This window comes from Heptranchias perlo, chromosome 5, assembly GCF_035084215.1.
Source record: "Heptranchias perlo isolate sHepPer1 chromosome 5, sHepPer1.hap1, whole genome shotgun sequence".
In the NCBI taxonomy this organism is placed as follows: Eukaryota; Metazoa; Chordata; class Chondrichthyes; order Hexanchiformes; family Hexanchidae; genus Heptranchias; species Heptranchias perlo.
Window position 1 is genome coordinate 133,609,998 of NC_090329.1, and position 22,620 is coordinate 133,632,617.

At 46.5% G+C, this 22,620-nt stretch overlaps 1 protein-coding gene across 1 annotated transcript in view; it reads right to left on the bottom strand.

Moving 5' to 3' along the window:
- Nucleotides 1-22,620, bottom strand: part of LOC137322210 (dynein axonemal heavy chain 8-like) — a 1,468,904-nt gene that overhangs the window by 366,605 nt on the left and 1,079,679 nt on the right. The window contains exons 61-62 of the mRNA XM_067985326.1: nt 12,220-12,412; nt 1,665-1,787 (exon numbers count right to left, since the gene is read on the bottom strand). Coding sequence (XP_067841427.1) covers nt 1,665-1,787; nt 12,220-12,412 — 316 coding nt within the window. The remainder of the gene's footprint in view (nt 1-1,664; nt 1,788-12,219; nt 12,413-22,620) is intronic.

Consider the following 22,620-nt stretch of genomic DNA (forward strand, 5'->3'; position numbering starts at 1 on the left):
AAGCTAGAAAAACACATGAGAGAGAAAATAATAGAAAAATATGCTGATAAGGTTAGATGAATAGGAGTAGGAGGAGGATAGTATGGAGCATAAATGCCGGCATCGACCAGTTGGGCTGAATGGTCTGTTGCTGTGCTGTAGAGTCTATGTAACTCTATATTTTGAAATGACTGAGTTAAAATAGAAGCTATCTTTGCACACTAAACTTCAAAAGGAGTTTGGAGTCAGGCTGTCTTGGAGAAACTAGGCCAGATTCTTCAGGTAATTAATAATAAGGGAGTTTTGGTGTCGGTGAAGTTCAAAATATATAAGCCAGAAATTATAGAGGCCAGGTCATTTAACAGTGTCAAGTGCCCATAAAGATGCAGCATAACGTTAGAGCAGCATCCTGGTTTTCTGGGAATTGGAGCCAGAGGTCATTCTGGCTGAAGATGGAAAACCATCAAACTTTGCTTTGATACCTGTCCTACAGTGTAAATCCTTGTATGCAATGGCAATTGATTTGCCTGGGATCATTTGCCATTTGCTTTGCTGACACTTGGCCCATTGTAGACTTCCTCTCAGCAGATCTAAGAACGGCTGGGCAAATCGTGAATGTTCCAGAAACACTCCAGACCTCCCTAAACTACTGCTGGGACTTGGAGGTGGTAAGCAAAATAAGCTCCAGCAATGGATGAAATGGTGGGTGCAACGGACCACAATTTTCCAATATTAATGGCCGGCAGATGAGGCTCTAAGCTTATTGTGCGTACTCAGAAAACTGGCCCTCCAAGGCCGACATGGGAATTATGTCTCCCACGTACAGCATCAAATTGTTGAAAGTCTATGAAATCTGTTTAATCCAAAAGCTTCATTGAATATTGAAATTACAAAGACATAGGAAATATAATCTAGAAAAGGGGAATATAAGTTCCCTGTGAACTGATCCTATCTATTGTTTTTAATTATTGTACTTGACAGTGTGATATTAACCACTTTTCAGATAGGAAAATGTGGTGGGCATCCTACAAGGTCTCCAGTGCAATATATCATAGCTAAAGGGTACTTGTTAGTCCCATGGCACACAATCTTGCCCACAGCACGTATAAAGGTTGTAGGTTTGAAGTTTATTCTGATCTTAGCACCTGACTTGTTGCTGTGAATATAAATTAAAAGTGTTGGAAATATGCCAAAATTCTCTTTCTAAAGGATACAACATCAAACCGTTTATGAGGGAAAGCTCTGAATGAAATCTGCAGGTTATATTACCTTGATATTGAACTAAAGTAGAACAAATGCAAAAGAAGAATCCCAAAATCCAAAACATGAAGAAAATTTGTAAAGGAAAGGAAGAAATGGAGAGGACACATCATCTCACCAAATGCTTAATGAGGCAGAAGAAAATGCCGTGAAAACTGTTGGATGACAATGGTGTAGAAAGGGCCAGTGCCTAATGGGCAAGAGGAGGGCTTCAACTGTGCACTTCAAAATTCCCAGAACAAGTGTGCTTGAAAGGATGACTAGATCTGAAGGAGACCGGGAATGTCTACACAAGATAGTGAAATGTAAATATTTAGGGAACTTTATTTTATCTCTTCCCTGCCCTGATTATTCTCTGTGAAAAGCTTAGATGTGATCATTTTTTTTTAGCATATATATGATTTGTTAAAGTTTTAAAATCTCACTTTGACCAGGTGTGTCATTGCATCCTTGAAGAAGACGAGATCAAGAAAACCTGATCGGACACCTTCATTATGTTGTGCCTGATAAAACTGCAGTTTTTCAGTCAGGAATTTGTAACTTGGAATCTGGAACACATTCAACACACATTACAACCGTTAGAATATCACAACGATAATATCGTGAAGATAATTAAAAATGAAAGATGCTATTTGGCCAATATAGCTCATCCACAGAAACCTACAATGACCCTATCACAGCATTTGCTTTTTGTAAATACATTTACAATTCATCATACGAGTGATAAAATTCAATTAACTGATTTTCCACTGCTATGCATTGAGGAATGCTTTGTTTGCTGGTGTAAAGCAGGGGAAAAAAGGGTGATGCCAGATCCAAACACTTTGGCCTCGATATTAAAGAGGAGGCGGGATGGCAGTGGGGGGTGAATGGGCGCGTGGGTAACCCAACCAATAAAAAATGTCCTTTTCCCACATGATCACAATTCAATTGGTGCCACTTAATGTGGATTCCGAGTTTGCCGTCCGAGAGCTGTGCAGCGGGCGGACTGCGCACCCGCATCACAGGCTGTCAGCTGGAGCAGCCCTATTTAAAGGGCCATTGCTCCAAAGGCTTTTCCTGGAGCAAACACCCACACACCACAATGGAGCAGCACAGGAGCAAGGCTGCTCCAAGATTCAATGATGCTTCATTCCAGGTGCTACTGGAGTTGGGGTGAGGAGGAGGAGGGATCTGTTTTACCCGACGGATGGGAGGAAGTGGCCTGCCTCTGCCACCAAGAAGGCCTGGCTCGAGGTGGCAGAGGAGGTCACCAGTAGCAGCAACATCTCGCGCACATGGATCCAGTGCAGGAAGCACTTCAATGATCAAACGAGGTCAGCCAAAGTGAGAACACTTATTGATTCTCCTACATTCTGTCTTCCACATCACCGCCCCCACCCCCCAACTCATTCTGCACTGCCAACACTATTTTATCACATCACTCCTCATACCCACTTAAGGCTCATCCTCAACTTACCTGCACTTCCTCACCTCCCCATTAGTCACCCCACCACTACCACTCAACCCAATCCTCATACAATGTCACGGCTCTGTCTCATACTCCCCCCTTTGATGCCTCTCTTTCACGGTCAGCCTCACCGAAGCCAATGCATTCATCATTTGGCCACTTCACCATCACTCACTCACATGTCTGTTCTTTCTCTTCTTCTAGGAGAAGAGAACCCAAAATGCACGGGGATGCTGAGACTGGCACCCCACAAACGTGACACAACTTTAACATTCATCACACATAATATGAATTGATGTTAACATGGCTAGCCATCTTCAGCACGTCGCAAAATGACACATCTGTGATCATGCTTAATATTGCCTTCTGTTCTCTTACGGGGCCTTCAGCGACCGCTGTGACAGCAGAGGGCGATTCCTCAGATGACCTGCCAGCCTCTGAGGGTGCACCGTCACATCTTAGCAAGCCATCCATCAACGCAGATACTCACACCTTGTTGGGTCCTCGTCCTCAGTTAGTTGGGTTGGCACCTGGTGAATTACCACACACGTGAGCACAAGCAGACACAGGTGGCAGGGCAAATGCAGAGAGTCCGCGTCGCTGGGAGCACTCCTCTCCAGGCTTTGCTCAGTTGAATGCAGATGCTGAACCCTGGGGGCCATCCTTTAAAAGGAGAATGATTGAGGGACAGCAGCACATTTACGAGGTACTGGAACAGGTGCCATGCGCACTCTTCACAATAGTGCAGAGGATGGAGGAGTCCAATTCCTGCATGAGTGAAATGGTGCACAGGTATGGGAAGGAATCTCTGAGTTGCTGTCACAGGGATGTGAGCAATCTCTGAGTTAGTGTCACAGGGACGTGAGCAACTGTCTGAGATAGAGTCACAGGTAAGTGCGGGAATGTCTGCGATGGAGAGAAGGCGAGCCTCCATTGAGCTTCAAGAGCAACCCACAAATGAATCCATTCAGGCTCTGACAACGGCTGTTCGGACTCAGAGTGAACAACATTCTACCGCCTTAAACAGACAGACAGATACACGAGCACTGGCCTTATAAAACATCACACATGTCCTCCAAACTGTTGTCCAGCAGAGTTGTAGGAGTGATGTGGCCCTGGCCCAGGAGAGGGATGACGGCGAAAGGGGACATGGAAGTGGGGACGCCACTCAAAGCGCCCGCACGTCTCACCCGTTGCCCCCCTCTCAACCAGTACCCGCAATGCTGCCTCCTCTCCAGGTGGCCGAGTCTGCCCCTGCACAGGTGCAGGTGGAGCAGTCTTTGGAGGGGCCCTCACGGGCTCCAAAACCCAGAGGGCATGAAGATAAGCAACCTACCACTACCTCTGCTGCAGCCACAGGGGATGCACCACGTAGAACTAGCCGCAAGAGAAAGGCAAAGGTTTTGTAAGCCCGAAGGGTATGCACAAGGGTGTTTGACAGATGCTCATGTTTTTTATTTATATTTGCTTTTTGTTAAAATCACATTAAATATTATGATTGTTACCACTACTGCCACGTCTTGGCCGTTCTTGACTGGCTTTTGTGATAAGGCCCTTTCATGAGGTTCACCATGAATGGTGACAATTGATGCCACCCATTGGGTCACTTTACAGTGGGTATATGTGTAGTTGCAGGACTGTTTTGTGCAGGGAGGGGTGGGCGACCTGGTGTGGCCGCTGCTCTTTCCAAGTGGTCTGAGGCCTGGACTCTTCACTCTTTCTGACGTCCTTGGATGTAATGGTGAATGCAGCCATGGCGTCCCCCCATCCTGATGCTGTGAGTTTGAGGGGGCCCGAAAAGTAGTTAAATATGTGTGAACAGAAGAATTGTGAGTGGAAAGTAAGAATTTTCAATGAAAACTCTAAGATCTCGCAGCCAAAAGTTTGTCTGAAAGAACTGAGTGGCCTGCTGCAAGAACTCACCTTTTCTCCCCATCTGTCAAACAATCATTTGAATGTGCAAATTGCTGCTGGTTAGAACATGCAGTGTTTCCCACAGCATGGGAAACATGCTGAGGATGCTTCAAAATCGGACCCCTGCCTCAATGTGGAGAAAATTAAGTACTTCAAGTACTTAAACTGTCTAAACAACTGTGTAAAGTATTATCCCACCGGCTTTAATTGCCAGTGGGATTTCCACTTTTGGAAGGTGCGCGCGCACCCAGACGCGTCGGCAGGTTGGAGCCAGATTCCAAATCTGATCGGGATTTCCCCGATTTTCGGAGCCCCCGACCCCGAAACACCCACTACTTCCCTGCAAAATTGAGCCCTTTGTGTTGCCTGGGATTTCCAGAATTTTCCCTGGGAGGGCAGCATGGAGTGCTTGTGCCTGAAGCAGGATCAAGCATCAAAATCATATTTTAATGAGGTGGAAGGGCCGAATGATGCCTCACGCCTCATTTTCGTCTCAAAGTCAGGCTGGTGCAAATTTGGTTGAGTTCCCAGAAGATGCAGGGTGGTAGGCCTTGTGCCACTTGAGCAGGGATTGGGTGCCATTGGGAAACCAACTAGAAGGTAAGTGTATTCCTTCCCCAGGGCCAGCAGGATGAGGATTGGACACCAACTTGGAAGGCTCAGAAGCCAGTGGCCATTACTATTGCTGCAGCCCTCTCAAGCCTACAACTGTGACTGGATTTCCATCTCCATTTACAGGAGAGATCCTAATGAAGGGTAGGCCTACAGTGGTGATACATGGGGTCAATTTACATGATCTGAATCCACAAATACACACAAGTTCAGGTGCCTCTATCACCCTTTCAGACAGTGAGTTTTTCCTCAGCCACTGTCTAATCCTCTTACCAATCACTTTAAATCTATGCCCCCGGTTATTGACCTCTCTGCTAAGGGAAATAGATCCTTCGTATCCACTCCATCCAGGCCCCTCATAATTTTGTACACCTCAATTAAATCACCCGTCCACCTCCTCTGTTCCAAAGAGAACAACCCCAGCCTATCCAATCTTTCCTCATAGCTAAAATTCTCCAGTCCTGGCAACATCCTTAGATCCTATGGGCTTGTACTTTTTTGACCAGCCTGCCATGTGGGACCTTGTCAAAAACCTTGCTAAAATCCATGTAGACTACATCAAATGCATTACCCTCATTGACCCTCCTTGTTACCTCCTCAAAAAATTCATTCAAGTTAGTCAGACACAACCTTCTCTTAACAAATCCATGCTGACTGTCCTTGATTACTCTGTGCCTTTCTAAGTGACGGTTTAACCTGTCCCTCAGAATTGATTCCAATAATTTGCCCACCACCGAGGTCAGATTGACTGGCCTGTAATTACTCGGTCTATCCCTCGCTCCCTTTTTAAACTATGGTACAACGTTAGCAGTCCTCCAACCCTCTGGCACCATGCCTTTATCCAGTGAGGATTGGAAAATGATGGTCGGAGCCTTCCCTATTTCTTCCCTGGCTTCTTTTAACAGCCTGGGATACATTTCATCCAGCCCTTAATCCCTTTAATACTTCCCCTTAATACTTCCTCTTTCACTAAGTTTATCCCATCCAATATTTCACACTCCTCCTTAACTACAATCTCTGCATCATCCCTCTCTTTTGTGAAGACAACCGCAAAGTATTCATTAAGAACCATACCAACATCTTCTGCCTTCACACATAGGTTACCTTTTTGGTCTCTAATTGGCCCTACTCTTTCCTTAGTTATCCTCTTGCTCTTAATGTATTTATAGAACATCTTTGGGTTTTTCTTGATTTTACTTGCCAATATTTTTTCATGCCCTCTCTTTGCTTTCCTAATTTCCTTTTCAATTTCACCCCTGCACTTTTTATACTCCTCTAGGCTTTCTATAGTATTGAGTTCTCGGTGTCTGACATAAGCCTTCCTTTTCTGCCTTATCTTACCCTGTAAGCTCCTTGACATCCAGGGGGCTCTAGATTTGGCAGCCCCACCCTTTTTCTTTGTGGGAACATGTTTACTCTGCACCCCTTGAATCTTCCCCTTGAATGTCTCCCACTGCTCTGACATTGATTTACCTTCAAGTAGCTGTTTCCAGTCCACTTTTGCTAAATCACTTCTTAGCTTAGTAAAATTAGCCTTTCCCCAATTGAGAACTTTAACTCCTGTTCCATCTTTGTCCTTTTCCATAACTCTGCTAAAACTAACTGAATTATGATCTTAGGAAGGACCTAGTTTTAATGTTCACTGTGCACTCTGCCGATTTCAGATAGGCTAGTGGCAGGGGCGTGACAACTACCCAATATGCTTCAGATCCAGGAAGAAGAAAAATAGTTCCTACTCCTGATTTAATATTCAGCAATCCCTATTACAAGCATGTGTATGGAAATTTTAGGTGATGGGCCTCTTGGTTGAATAAGTCATACACACTCAGTGATGTGATAGGGCCTTATGGGCTAGATGGTCCCAACTTCAATTTCTTGGGGTAGAAATTGGACCTCGTGGGCCTCTTTTATAGGCCAATTTTAGAGAGCAAAGTCCCACACCCAATCAGCGCCAGGAGTACGGGTACTGCCATATTGACATAGGTGGCTGCCCAGATGCCCATAGTACCTGCCTCAAACAGACTTTAGGCTCCAGGCCTGCTCCACTCTTCAGCTATCACTGTGGCCCAAGCAGCAACCGGCAGCAAAGAGTACAGACATGTTTTTTAAAAATAGCGTTCCTATGGAGCCCAGGAGAAGCAGGAGCGCTCCTTCCGGCTCCACAGCACTCTTGATGGCTGCAGTCAGCTTCCTTCCAGTTGTCCTGCCCCCCACCCCAGGACTTAACCGAGAACCACTGTCTGAAATTGAATGTTGGCACCTGCAGCTCGCCCATATTATTGACATTAGGTTGGACGCCCAATTTTGGGCGAGCCTCGGGTCTTTCAGTTCAGAGTCACGTGCCGTCAGTTATGCATCCAAAAAGCCATAACCAATTTTTACCCCCTTGTCTTTTGTCCATGGAGGGAGTATCATCACTGAGACCAAATCTATTGTCACCTGCCTTTCACACATGCACACTTTCCAGCAGTAGCTTGCTAGATGGCAATCAGGAGCCAGAACATTAGCTGTGTTTTTTCTATCTCATATTCCAGGGCCTACTGAGGCTTTTATAGTTCTCCCTGACTGAGATAGGGGCATGATCTTTACCTGGAACCAGGAACTCAGTGGGTGGGTAGATAATTACGTGGGAAACCCAGAAGTAATTTGAGCGTGTTGGGATCTGCGCTCGCAACTAAATTGAAGGCACTTCATTTTACTTCCAGGTTTCGCACTTCCAAACTGCACAGTGGGCATACTGCACGATGACACGATCTGAAGTCCACTATTTAAAGGGCCAATGCAAAAATGGATTTTGGAGGAGAAAAGAGGAAGTGAAGCCATGGAAGCGCATAGAGGAAAGGCAGTACCCAGATTCTCAGACGTGGCACTTGAAGTATTGCTGGGTGTTGTGAGAAGCAGGAGGGAAGTCATCTACCCAAGTGATCAGAGGAAGAAACCTGGTTCTGCCACCAGGAAGGCGTGGCTGGACATAGCATAAGCGGTCAGCAGCAGGTGCACGGTGCCCAAGCCTTGGCTGCAGTGCAGGAAGCGTTTTAATGACCTAACAAAGTCAGAAAAAGTTAGTACATTTGCTGATTCACCCACATCCTGTGTTGTACAACACCCACCCCCCTCTCATTCTGTGTTGGCATGCCCACTCCATTACATCTCTCCCCACACCCACTTAACTTTCAGCTTCAACCATCCTTCACTTTCTATGCACTTCCCTATCTCCCCATTTATACACCCACCACTGCCACTGCCCAATCCTGATGCAATGTGATGCATCTATCTGATAGTCACCCTCTGACACATCTGTTTCGTAGTCAGCCTCACCCAAAGCAATGTACTCATCAGGTGAATACGGCACCTTCAGTCACTGACAGGTCTGTTCTTTCTCCCATTGTAGAAGAGAGTGCAAAACGCAAGGAAGAGGGCGAGGATTGGAGGTGGACCACCACAGATAGTCCAGCTCACAGGTACAGAGGAGGAGGCCATGGAGATAAGTCGGACAGCTGCATTCCTATCCATCAGAGAACCTTCAGATGTCTGGTGACATAACTTTAACATCTTTCATGCACATGATGAATTTATTTCATCAATGACTGAACTGTAACAGACCTCAGTATGGTCATTGGAAAGATTGTCACTTTGCCGATGAATAATTAATATCGCTTTCTGTTGTCTTCCAGGGCCTTCATGAGTTCAAGAAGAGTGTGGCGAGATGGAAGACCTCGATTCCTTCTGAGGGTGCACCGTCCCTGGACATCCAGCCATGCACCAGCGCAGAGATTTGCACTTCAGTGGGTCATGTTAACCAGATGGTTGGGTTGTCAACTAATGATTCACCACTCACTAGTGAGCACGAGCAGACACTGGTGGCAGGGGCGGCTGTGGAGAGTCTGTGTCGGAGGGCGCACTCCTCTCTGAGCTCTGCTCAGCTGGACACAGATACTGAACCCCGGGAGCCGTCATTAAGAAAGAGAATGATTGAAGTACAGATTCACATTTGCGATGTACTGGAAAAAGTGTCACTCACACTCTCCACAATAGTGGAGAGGATGGAAGAGTCCAACTCCAACACCAGTGGATTGTTGTCGCAGGGAAGTGAGAGAATGTCTGCAATGGAGAGAGTGGCCACCTCCATTGAGCTTCAAGCACGGCTCTGAAATGAGTCTATGCAGGCCACGGTCATGATTGTGCAGACTTTGGATGCCAACATGTCTGCCGCCTTAAACAGAATGACAGATACCTTATCCGTGGCCTTACATGGCTTCATCGTTCTGCACCAAACTGCTCTCCAGCAGAGTGGTACTTGTGATGTGGCGCTGGCCCAGGAGAGAGATGATGACCAAAGGGGACATGGAAGTGGGAATTCCACACAAAGCGCTCCCATGTTTCACCCATTGCCGCACCACCCCCCACAAATGCTGCCTGCTCTCCCAATGGCTGAGTCTGCCTCTGCACGGGGTGCAGGTGGAGCAGTTTATGGCGGGGCCCTCACAGTCTCCAAAACCCAGAGGTTGTAGGCCAAGAGCATCTCAGCAGTCAGGGCAGGGATCTGAGCAGCCTGCCTCTACCTCTGCTGAAGCCACTGGGGATGCGCCATTTTGAAGCGGTAGAAAGCATAAGTTAAAGCAATTGTAGTTCACCAAGGGTAAGTACAAGGGTGTTTGAAGAAATGTTATGTTGTTAATTCTACTTTTTTTTAATATTGGCATATTGCATTTATTATCACCACTTCCATGTCTTGCCCATTATTGCATCCTGAGTGTCAAGTTGCCCTTTCATTTGCTTCATCATGAATGCCAATACATGACTGTACCCATTAGACGTATGTGAAATGGATGCATTCGTGGTTGAAGGACTGTTTTGTGCAAAGAGAGGAAGGTGGGGGGTTGGTGGTGTTGGTGATGGTTGTGACAGGTGGCCTGAGTATCTCAATTTTGTTATTTTACAACTCTCATTATGAAAACCTATGAGATATGAGGTCATTCCTGGTATCGCGGGCAGCAATATGCGCGGATGGTCTGGCAATTTGTGCCCCCTCTTCATTTTCCTCATCCTCTTCATCATCCTCTTCCTCTTCTTCAGTGTTTCCGCCAGCAGAGGATGCTTGATGAGTGCCTTCATCCTCCTCCACATGTAAACCTCTCTGCTGCTCTAGGTTGTGCAGGACATAGCACACCACGATTATACTGGACACCCTCGCTGGCGAGTACTGAAGGGCTCCTTCAGACCTATCCAGGCATCTCAAGCACATCTTCAACATGCCTATGGCTTGTTCAATGACACACCTGGTGGTCATGTGGCTCTGGTTGTATCGCTGTTGCACCTTGTTGGTGGGGTTCCTCACAGGTGTGATGACCCACGTTTCCAGGGGGTATCCCGTGTCTCTGATGAGCCAGCCCTTAAGTCTTTCTTCTGTCTGTAACAGGTATGGAATGTTGACCTTGCACAAAATGAAGGAATCATGACAGCTGCCAGGGAATCTGGCGTACACCTGCTGAAATCTCTTCTTGTGGTTGCACACCAGCTGTGCATTGATGGAGTGATAGCCCTTTTGGTTTATGAAGACTCCTGGCTCATGTGGTGGTCCTCGGATTGCCACATGTAAGCAACCGATTGTGCCCTGTGCCTGTACGAAGCCAGTCAGAGAGGAAAAACCCAATGCCCGCTCATTCTGGCTGATGTCGTTGCAGGGGAAGTTCACGGAATTAGACACCCTGGCAACCACACATCCGTCACCTGTCTTATACACTTGTGTGCAGACAATAGACACACCCTGGAGATGTCACTGGTTACGCCCTGAAAGGACCCAGAGGCAAAGAAATTGAGGGAAGTCGTTACTTTTACTGCGACGGGCAATGTGTGACCATCAGGTCCAGCAGGAAGCAGCTCTTCCTCAAGGAGGCTGCAGATGTCTGCGATCACCTGCCAACTCAGTCTGAGCCTGTATAGGCACTGTTCCTCAGAGAGGTCCAGGAAGCTCTGCCTCTGCCTGTATACCCTCTCACGTTGGTAGTGCCTCCTGCAACGTCGGCCCCTCTGTTGGCCCACTCTCTGCTGTTCTCCAGGTCCTTGTTGCGCGCCTCTGTCATGTGCACCAGCAGATCCCAACAAATCTTGACGTGGATGTTCACTTTCCTCCTCCTCAGATGTCCTCTGGAATACATTGCACCCCCCCAACCTCCACCACCCATCCTGATCTTGTCAGTTTGAGAGGCTACAAAGTCTCCCTAAAGCTACCTCAACAAAGAACTCTCAGACTCAACAAAGAACTCTCAGTCTCAACAATAGAAGAACTCTCAGCCAGATGTTTGCCTGAGAGAACTGAGAGGCCAGCTGCAATGCTTGAGCTTTTATTGAGATTCACAGGTTTAAAGGGCCAAAATCAACTTCCGCATAAATCGCCCCTCCGTTTCAGTGGCAAGATTGATAATTCATGGGAAACCCGTGCAAGTGAGGTTGAATTAGTTTCACATTTAGAATTCACAAAAGATGAATCACCTCAACTATTTCAATGTCGTAAATTGCCCCTGTAACAATGAGCCTGCAGGCATAAAGTGGGGCTGTGACTTCCAGGTTTCGGCTGCATGCACATCCAAACGCGCCTGGGTTAAACCTGGAAGTGGGCGTGTTTGAGCGTGGTTGCGGTCCTGCTGCTAAAATCTACAATTTTGACGACCCACCCGCCCCCAAGTCCACCCATTTTTGCGGGTTAAAATTACTTCCCAGTTATCAGGACAAATTGGGAATTGAACCTGCACTACACGGGCCACTAGGGAATCTGCATCTGCGGTTTTGACAGATTTCTGTACATTAAGTTTGATACTAGTTTGCACAAATAGGTTCAAGTGAAAATCCGATACATTTCTGGAAAAAGAATGTATTGAGAGATGTGGTTAAGAAGGCAGGTAGCCGGGATTGAGGTTTACCAAAAAAGAACAGGCCTTATCCTCCTAAGCACTTAATGGCAGAATTAACAAGATCACTTGAAAGCTGACAGCACTATGATGTACCAGTTCATAGATTTTCGGGACAACAAATACAAAATCTTCAGGTTCATCACCAGTTGGATCTGGCACATCTCGAAGGAAATCAACAAAGTATGGCTCTTGATGAAGCTTTTCTGCCTGTGCTTTTCCAATGTTTTCTTCAATAACACGTGTGATTGCATTTTCAAACCAACTTTTATCCTCTTCACTGACAAATCTAATAAGTAACATAAAAGAAAATAAAAATCATTACTAATTTATTACCATGAAGAGACCAACTATAGATTGGGTATGGTAGCATAGTGGTTATGTTACTGGACTAATAATCTGGAGTCATGAGTACAAATCCCGCCATGGCAGTTAGGGAATTTAAATTCAATTTATTAAATTATCACCACTTCCATGTGTTGCCCATTATTGCATCCTGAGTGTCAAGTTGTATAAAAGGAGAGACCGAGAGCGGGAGGAGAGTCTGAGAGTCTAAGGCAAGTCATGGCAGCAGAGCTCGCACCCGTGATATGCTCCTCCTGCACTATGTGGGAAATCATGGACACAAAAGGTGTCCCTGGCGACCATGTGTGCAGGAAGTGTGTCCAGCTGCAGCTACTGGCTAACCGTATTTTGGAGCTGGAGCTGCGGGTGGATTCACTGTGGAGCGTCCGCGATGCTGAGACTATCGTGGATAGCACGTTCAGTGAGGTGGTCACACCGCAGGTAAAGATTACGCAGGCAGAAAGGAAATGGGTGACCGCCAGGCAGAGTAAAAGGACGAGGCAGGTAGAGCAGGAGTCCCCTGGGGCCATCTCCCTCTCAAACAGATATTCTGCTTTAGATACTGTTGGGGGAGATGGCTTATCAGGGGAAAGCAGCAAGAGCCAGGTTCGGGGCACCACGGGTGGCTCTGCTGCACAGGAGGGGAGGAAGAAGAGTGGCAGGGCTATCGTGATAGGGGATTCAATTGTAAGGGGAAGAGATAGGCGTTTCTGCGGCCGCAAACGTGACTCCAGGATGGTATGTGGCCTCCCTAGTGCGAGGATCAAGGATGTCACGGAGCGGCTGCAGGGCATTCTGGAGGGGGAGGGTGAACAGCCAGTAGTCGCGGTCCATATTGGAACCAACGACATAGGTAAAAAAAGGGATGAGGTCCTGCAAGGTGAATTTAAGGAGTTAGGAGATAAATTAAAAAGCAGGACTTCAAAGGTAGTGATTTCAGGATTACTACCGGTGCCACGTGCTAGTGAGTATAGGAACAGGAGAATAGACAGGATGAATGCAGGGATGGTGTAGGAGGGAGGGATTTAGATTCCTGGGACATTGGGACCGGTTCTGGGGAAGGTGGGACCTGTACAAGCGGGACGGGTTACACCCGAGCAGGACCGGGTCCAATGTCCTCGCGGGGGTGTTTGCTAGTGCTGTTGGGGACGGTTTAAACTAGAGTGGCGGGGGGATGGGAACCTGAGCGGGGAGTCAGAAGGGAGTAAAGTTGAGAGCAGCAAGAGAGGGGAACAATACAAATAGTACAAACAGTTGTTCAAGAACAAGTGAAAGGGAAAAGCGTAGAGCAGCAGAAAGAAAGTGTACTTTAGGCACTACAGATAAAGTAAAAACTAGAAGGCGTAAGGCGATTAACCCAGCGTCAAAGCTGAAGGCCAGGCTAGGGTGTGTGGCCCAACCAACAGTTCTATATACAAATGCATGGAGTATAAGGAATAAATTAAATGAACTACAGGTTCAAATGCAAATTGGAGGGTATGATATGATAGCTATTACTGAGACATGGCTGCAGGATGGTCAGGATTGGGAACTAATTATACCAGGTTATAAGGTCTACAGGAGAGATAGGGAAAATGAAAGAGGGGGAGGAGTAGCCTTAATGATTAGAGATGAAATCACTTCAATGATAAAGGGGGATATAACAACAGAGAAATTATGGGTTGAATTGAGAAATAGGAAAGGATCTAAGACTATTGTGGGAGTTGTACATAGGAGCCCTGGCAGCAGCTCTGAAGTGCTAGGTTGTATAAATGCAGAGAGTAGACAAGCGTGTAAGAAAGGCATAGTGGTCTTAATGGGGGACTTTAACCTTCACATGGATTGGGAAAAGCAGACCAGCAACTGTCAGAAAGGTAGCGAATTTCTTGAGTGTGTCCGGGATAGTTTTCTACAGCAGTATGTCTTAGAGGCAACAAGGGGGCAAGCCATACCAGATTTAGTAATGAGTAATGAACCAGATTTAGTTAACGGCTTAACTGTGCGTGAACATCTATCGAATAGCGATCATAACATGATCGAGTTCAATGTAGTGTTTGAAAGGGAAAAAAGTGAAATCAGCTGTTAAGATTCTAGACTTGGGCAAGGCCGACTTCAATGGGATGAGACAGAGAATGTCCACAGTAAACTGGGCAAATCTGTTAATGGGTAAAACGACTGATGATCAGTGGGAAATGTTTAAAGAAACAATTAACGTGATACAGAATCAGTTTATACCCCTGAGGGGCAAGAACTCTACTTGCCAAAAAAAACAGCCATGGACAACTAAACAGGTAAGGGACAGTATCAGACACAAGGAAAGGGCATACAAAAAGGCAAAAAATGGCACACATCCTGGCGAATGGGAAAGATACAAAGATCAACAAAGGGTCACAAAACAGATAGTAAGAGCTACAAAAAAAGAGTATGAAAAGAAACTCGCAAGGGTTATCAAAACCAATACGAAGAACTTTTATAGTTGTATTAGGAAAAAGAGGGTGGTCTGGAGCAGTGTGGGCCCTTAAAAACTGAAAGTGGGGATATTGTCATTGACAATGGGGAAATGGCGGACATGTTGAACAATTACTTTGCTCAGTATTTACAGTCGAAAAAGAGGATAGCATGCCAGAAATCCCATGAAAACTTATATTGAATCAGGGACAGGGACTCGATAAAATTAACATAAGTAAAGCAACAGTCATGAAGAAAATAATAGCACTAAAGAGTGACAAATCCCCAGGACCAGATGGTTTCCATCCCAGGGTTTTAAAGGAAGTAGGTGAGCACATTGCGGATGCCCTAACCATAATCTTTCAAAGTTCTCTAGATTCAGGAACTGTCCCTCTAGATTGGAAAATTGCACATGTCACTCCGCTTTTTAAGAAAGGAGAGAGAGGGAAACCGGGGAATTATAGACCAGTTAGCCTAACATCTGTTGTGGGGAAAATGCTGGAGTCTATAATTAAGGATAGGGTGACTGAACACCTCGAGAATTTTCAGTTAATCAGAGAGAGCCAGCATGGATTTGTGAAAGGTAGGTCGTGCCTGACAAACCTGATTGAATTTTTTGAAGAGGTGACTAAAGTACTGGACAGGGGAATGTCAATGGATGTTTTTCATCTTGCATTCCAGAAGTCATTTGATAAAGTCCCACATAAGAGACTGTTAGCTAACATAGAAGCCCATGGAATCGAGGGAAAAGTACAGACTTCGTTTGGAAGAACATAAGAACATAAGAAATAGGAGCAGGAGTCGGCCAATCGGCCCCTCGAGCCTGCTCCGCCGTTCAATAAGATCATGGCTGATCTGATCTTAACCTCAAATCTAAATTCATGCCATAAGAAGGCTGAGCGAAAGGCGACAGAGAGTAGGGATAATGGGTCGGTACTCACATTGGCAGGATGTGACTAGTGCAGTCCCGCAGGGATCTGTCTTGAGGCCTCAATTATTCACAATATTTATTAACGACTCAGATGAAGGCATAGAAAGTCTCATATCTAAGTTTGCTGATGACACAAAGATTGGTGACATTGTAAGCAGTGTAGATGAAAACATAAAATTACAAAGGGATATTGATAGATTAGGTGAATGGGCAAAACTGTGGCAAGTGGAATTCAATGTCTGCAAATGTGAGGTCATCCACTTTGGACGAAAAAAGGATGGAACAGGGTGCTTTCTAAATGGTAAAAAGTTAAGAACAGTAGAAGTCCAACGGGACTTCGGGGTTCAGGTACATAGATCATTGAAGTGTCATGAACAGGTGCAGAAAATAATCAAGAAGGCTAATGGAATGCTGGCCTTTATATCCAGAGGACTAGAGTACAAGGGGGCAGAAGTTATGCTGCAGCTATACAAAACCCTGGTTAGACCGCACCTGGAGTACTGAGAGCAGTTCTGGGCACCGCACCTTCGGAAGGACATATTGGCCTTGGAGGGAGTGCAGCGTAGGTTTACTAGAATGATACCCGGACTTCAAGGGTTAAGTTACGAGGAGAGATTACACAAATTGAGGTTGTATTCTCTGGAGTTTAGAAGGTTAAGGGGTGATCTGATCGAAGTTTATAAGATATTAAGGGGAACGGATAGGGTGGATAGAGAGAAACTATTTCCGCTGGTTGGGGATTCTCGGACTAGGGGGAGCAGTCTAAAAATTAGAGCCAGACCTTTCAGGAGTGAGATTAGAAAACACTTCTACACACAAAGGGTAGTAGATGTTTGGAACCCTCTTCCGCAAACGGCAATTTATACTAGCTCAATTGCTAATTTTAAATCTTGGTTAGATTGCTGTTTGCCAACCAAAGGTATTAAGGGATATGGACCAAAGGCAGATATATGGAGTTAGATCACAGATCAGCCATGATCTTATCAAATGGCGGAGCGGGCTCGAGGGGCTGAATGGCCTATTCCTGTTCCTATGTTCCTATACCTTTATGGGTGCATAAGTTGTGTAAATGTGATATTCAAGTGGTCTAATTATAGCTTGAGCAGAGAGCACAGCAGAATGGGCTGCTAATGGAGTGAGCTGAGAACAGAGTGAAAATTTCTTAAATAGGAATTTGGTGAGAGTGGGTGCAGAGGGGGAAGGAGGTGCTAAGTAAATTAACTGAGGGACCAAAGCAAAAAGAAAAAAATAGAGGGAGAAGAGGGAATTCAAGGAATTTAATTGAAGGATGGTTACTTTAATTTTTTTTTCCCCCTTAAGGATTTTTTTTATATCTCAAACAAGCTTAAAACTTTAAAGTTGCACAAGGATGGAATACTATGTGTGTTGTAGAAGTTGTTTGCCTTCCAGGCCCAGATTCTGGAGGGTTTCATCTGCAACAACTCCATGCTGGTCAATACACTCAAGCTGAAGTGGTCGGCCTTAGTAACCAACTGGCCATGCATCAATATATTACGGCAGAGAAGATTTTAGATGAGGTATTAGAGAAGAGCACAGTGGGAGTTGGAGTAGGAGAGCAGAAGGAGGCTGAAGGAGGCTGCAGATGTCCACGACTACATGTCCAGTGACTCTGAGCCTCCGTGTGCACTGCTGCTCAGAGAGGTCCAGGAAGCTGAGCCTCGGTCTGTGGACCCTGTGGCGAGGGTAGTGCCTTCTGCGACGCATCTCTCTGTGCGGTTGCCCTCTCTCCTGCTGTGCAGGTGGATGTGTCACAGCACTGTGTTGTGGAGTTCCACGTGTCAGAGGTGGATGGTGTGGCCGGCGAGGCTGGTGATGCTGTTCGCCCTCCGAGGAGGTCATGACTGCAGCTACGGCGGCCCCCATCCGGAAGATGTACATTTGAGGGGGTCTGCAAGGTAGATGAATGTGTCTGGACACTGGGGTAAGTGTGCAAGTTGGTGAATTTTATTGTTAGGAGGAGGGTGGTGGAGGTCAAACTTTGTCCCAAGTGACAGAGTGGCCTCCTGCAATGAGTGAGGGTCTCCCCCCCACCACTTGTCAAATGGACCTTTGCAGCTGCCACAGGCTGATGGCTGCAACACATCCATTTGAACTGGGAGTGTTTCCCCCAGTACGGGAAACAGTCTCAGTTCATTTCAAAATCCCATCCCGCCCAGAATATCAGGTCAATCAGGTCTGTAAACAACCTGAAGTACCTGTTCAAGTACTTTAGGTGGCACCCCGCTGGCTTTAATTGCCGGCGGGAGTCCCACATGCGGGGGCTGCGCGCGCATATCAGTGCGTCACTGGGGAACCCGAAAGTGGGTAGGTTGGAGCCGGGCTCCAGACCCTCCCCGGGAATCCCGGATTTTTGCAGCCCCCCCGCCACGAACGCACCCGATCGCGGGTGCGAAAATCGAGCCCAAAGAGTCTGCAAAGGGATATAGATAGTTTAAGTGAGTGGGCAAGAAGGCGGCAGATGGAGTATAATGTGGGGAAATGTGAGGTTATTCACTTTGGTGGGAAGAATAGGAAAACAGAATATTTTTTAAATGGTGAGAAAGTATTAAATGTTGGTATTCAGAGAGACTTGGCTGTCCTCGTGCAATAAACACAAACATTTAGCATGCAGGTACAGCAGCCAAGCAGGAAATCAAATGGCATATTGGCCTTTATTGCAAGGGAGTTGGAGTATAAGAGTAAGGAAGTCGTACTACAGTTGTACTGCGCTTTAGTGAAACCTCACCTGGTGTACTATGTACAGTTTTCGTCTCCTTATCTAAGGAAGAATATACTTGCCTTGGAGGCGGTACAACGAAGGTTCAATAGATTAATTCCTGGGATAAGAGGGTTGTCCGATGAAGAGCGGTTGAGTAGAATGGGCCTACACTCTCTGGAGTTTAGAAGAATGAGGTGATCTCATTGAAACATATAAGATTCTGAGGGGGCTTGACAGGGTAGATGCTGAGAGATTGCTTCCCCTGGCTAGAGAGTCTAGAACTAGAGGGCATAGTCGCAGGATAAGGGGGTCGGCCATTCAAGACTGAGATGAGGAGGAATTTCTTTACGCAGAGGGTTGTGAATCTTTGGAATTCTCTACCCCTGAGGACTGTGGATGCTCAATCATTGAATATATTCAAGGCTGAGACAGATGGATTTTTGGATTCTAGGGGACTCAAGGGATATGGGTATCGGGTGGGAAGTGGAGTTGTGGTTGAAGATCAGCCATGATCTTATTGAATGGTGGAGCAGGCTCGAGGGGCCATATGGCCTACTCCTGTTCCTATTTCTTATGTTCTTAAGTGTGGATTGATTAAGAAAAGTCAGCACGGATTTGATAAAGGCAAATCGTGTATAACTAACTTGATAGATTTTTTTGATGAGGTAACAGAGAGGGTAGATGAGAGCAATGCAGTTGATATGGTATATATGGACTTTAAAAAGGCGTTTGATAAAGTGCCGCATAATAGGCTTGTCATCAAGATTGAAGCCCATGGAATAAAAGCAGAGCAGCTTGGATATAGAATTGGCTAAGTAATAGGAAGCAGAGAGTGGTGGTGAACGGTGGTTTTTCAGACTGGAGGGAGGTGTACAGGGGTGTCCCCCAGGGGTCGGTACTAGGACCACTGCTTTTCTTGGTATAATGTGGAGATGCCGGTGATGGACTGGGGTTGACAATTGTAAACAATTTTGCAACACCAAGTTATAGTCCAACAATTTTATTTGAAAATCACAAGCTTTCGGAGGCTTCCTCCTTCCTCAGGTGAAGGTGGAAATGAAATCCTCGAACCTTTCGCATTTATAAATTACAGAACAATACCTGGTGAGTACAGAAAGTCTTTCCAACTGCCCGTTGCCAAGGCAATCAAAGTGTTCAGACAGAGAGGTGTTACCTACAGGGCCACCGAATATACAAACAACCAAAAAAAACCAGAGAGAGAGAGGCAGAAACATAGAAACATCCGGAAGGAAGAGAAAGACAGCAAATGACCCGTTATATTAAAAACAGATAACTTTTGTTCGTTGGTGGGGTTACGTGTAGCGTGACATGAACCCAAGATCCCGGTTGAAGACGTCCTCATGGGTGCGGAACTTGGCTATCAATTTCTGATCGACGATTTTGCGTCGTTGTGTGTCTCGAAGGCCGCCTTGGAGTACACTTACCCGAAGGTCGGTGGCTGAATGTCCTTGACTGCTGAAGTGTTCCCCGACTGGGAGGGAACCCTCCTGTCTGGCGATTGTTGCGCGGTGTCCGTTCATCCGTTGTCGCAGTGTCTGCATGGTCTCGCCAATGTACCATGCTCCGCGGCATCCTTTCCTGCAGCGTATGAGGTAGACAACATTGGCCGAGTCACAGGAGTATGAACCATGCACATGGTGGGTGGTGTCCTCTCGTGTGATGGTGGTATCTGTGTCGATGATCTGGCATGTCTTGCAGAGGTTACCGTGGCAGGGTTGTGTGGTGTCGTGGACGCTGTTCTCCTGAAAGCTGGGTAATTTGCTGCGAACGATGGTCTGTTTGAGGTTGGGTGGATGTTTAAAGGCGAGTAGTGGAGATGTGGGGATGGCCATAGCGAGGTGTTCGTCGTCATTGATGACATGTTGAAGGCTGCGGAGAACATGGCGTAGTTTCTCCGCTCCGGGGAAGTACTGGACGACGAAGGGTACTCTGTTGGTTGTGTCCCGTGTCCCCAGGAACACTTCTCACCACGATGGACGTCTCGGCACTCTACACCATTATCCCCCACGATGACGGCATCGCTGCGACAGCATCAATACTCAACACCAACAACAGCCAATCTCCAGACGCCATCCTACAACTCATCCGCTTCATCCTGGATCACAATGTCTTCACCTTCGACAACCAGTTCTTTACCCAAACACACGGAACAGCCATGGGGACCAAATTCGCACCCCAATACGCCAACATTTTCATGCACAAGTTCGAGCAGGACTTCTTCACTGCACAGGACCTCCAACCAACGCTATACACCAGATACATCGACGACATTTTCTTTCTATGGACCCACGGCGAAGGATCACTAAAGAGACTACACGATAACATCAACAAGTTCCATCCCACCATCAAGCTCACCATGGACTACTCCTCAGAATCAGTTTCTTTCTTGGACACACGAATCTCCATCAAAGACGGGCACCTCAGCACCTCACTCTACCGCAAGCCCACGGACAACCTCATGATGCTCCACTTTTCCAGCTTCCACCCTAACCACGTCAAAGAGGCCATCCCCTATGGACAGGCCCTGCGAATACACAGGGTCTGCTCAGACGAGGAGGAACGCGATGGACACCTACAGATGCTGAAAGACGCCCTAGTAAGAACGGGATATGACGCTCGACTCATCGATCGACAGTTCCGACGGACCACAGCGAAAAATCGCATAGACCTCCTCAGAAGACTAACACGGGACGCAACCAACAGAGTACCCTTCGTCGTCCAGTACTTCCCCGGAGCGGAGAAACTACGCCATGTTCTCCGCAGCCTTCAACATGTCATCAATGACGACGAACACCTCGCTATGGCCATCCACACACCTCCACTACTCGCCTTTAAACAACCACCCAACCTCAAACAGACCATCGTTCGCAGCAAATTACCCAGCTTTCAGGAGAACAGTGTCCACGACACCACACAACCCTGCCACGATAACCTCTGCAAGACATGCCAGATCATCGACAGATACCACCATCACACGAGAGGACACCTCCCACCAGGTGCATGGTTCATACTCCTGTGACTCAGCCAATGTTGTCTACCTCATACGTTGCAGAAAAGGATGCCCCAGAGCATGGTACATTGGCGAGACCATGCAGTCGCTGCGACAACGGATGAACGGACACCGCGCAACAATTGCCAGACAGGAGGGTTCCCTCCCAGTCGGGGAACACTTCAGCAGTCAAGGACATTCAGCCACCGACCTTCGGGTAAGCGTACTCCAAGGCGGCCTTCGAGACACACGACGACGCAAAATTGTCGATCAGAAATTGATAGCCAAGTTCCGCACCCATGAGGATGGCCTCAACCGGGATCTTGGGTTCATGTCACGCTACACGTAACCCCACCAACGAACAAAAGTTATCTGTTTTTAATATAACGGGTCATTTGCTGTCTTTCTCTTCCTTCCGGATGTTTCTATGTTTCTGCCTCTCTCTCTCTGGTTTTTTTTGGTTGTTTGTATATTCGGTGGCCCTGTAGGTAACACCTCTCTGTCTGAACACTTTGATTGCCTTGGCAACGGGCAGTTGGAAAGACTTTCTGTACTCACCAGGTATTGTTCTGTGATTTATAAATGCGAAAGGTTCGAGGATTTCATTTCCACATTCACCTGAGGAAGGAGGAAGCCTCCGAAAGCTTGTGATTTTCAAATAAAATTGTTGGACTATAACTTGGTGTTGTAAAATTGTTTACAATTTATTGATATATATTAATGACTTGGATTTGGGTGTACAGGGCACAATTTCCAAATTTGCAGATGACACGAAACTTGGAAGTGTAGTGAACAGTGAGGAGGAAAGTGACAGACTTCAAAAGTATATTGACAGGCTGTTGGCATGTGCGGACACGTGGCAAATGAAATTTAACACAGATAATGCAAGGTGAAACATTTTGGCAGGAAGAACGAGGAGAGGCAATATAAACTAAGGGGCAAAATTCTAAAAGGGATATAGGAACAGAGAGATCTGGGGGTGTATGTACACAAATCGTTGAAGGTGGCAGGGCAGGTTGAGAAAGCAGTTAAAAAAGCATACGGGATCCTGGGCTTCATAAATAG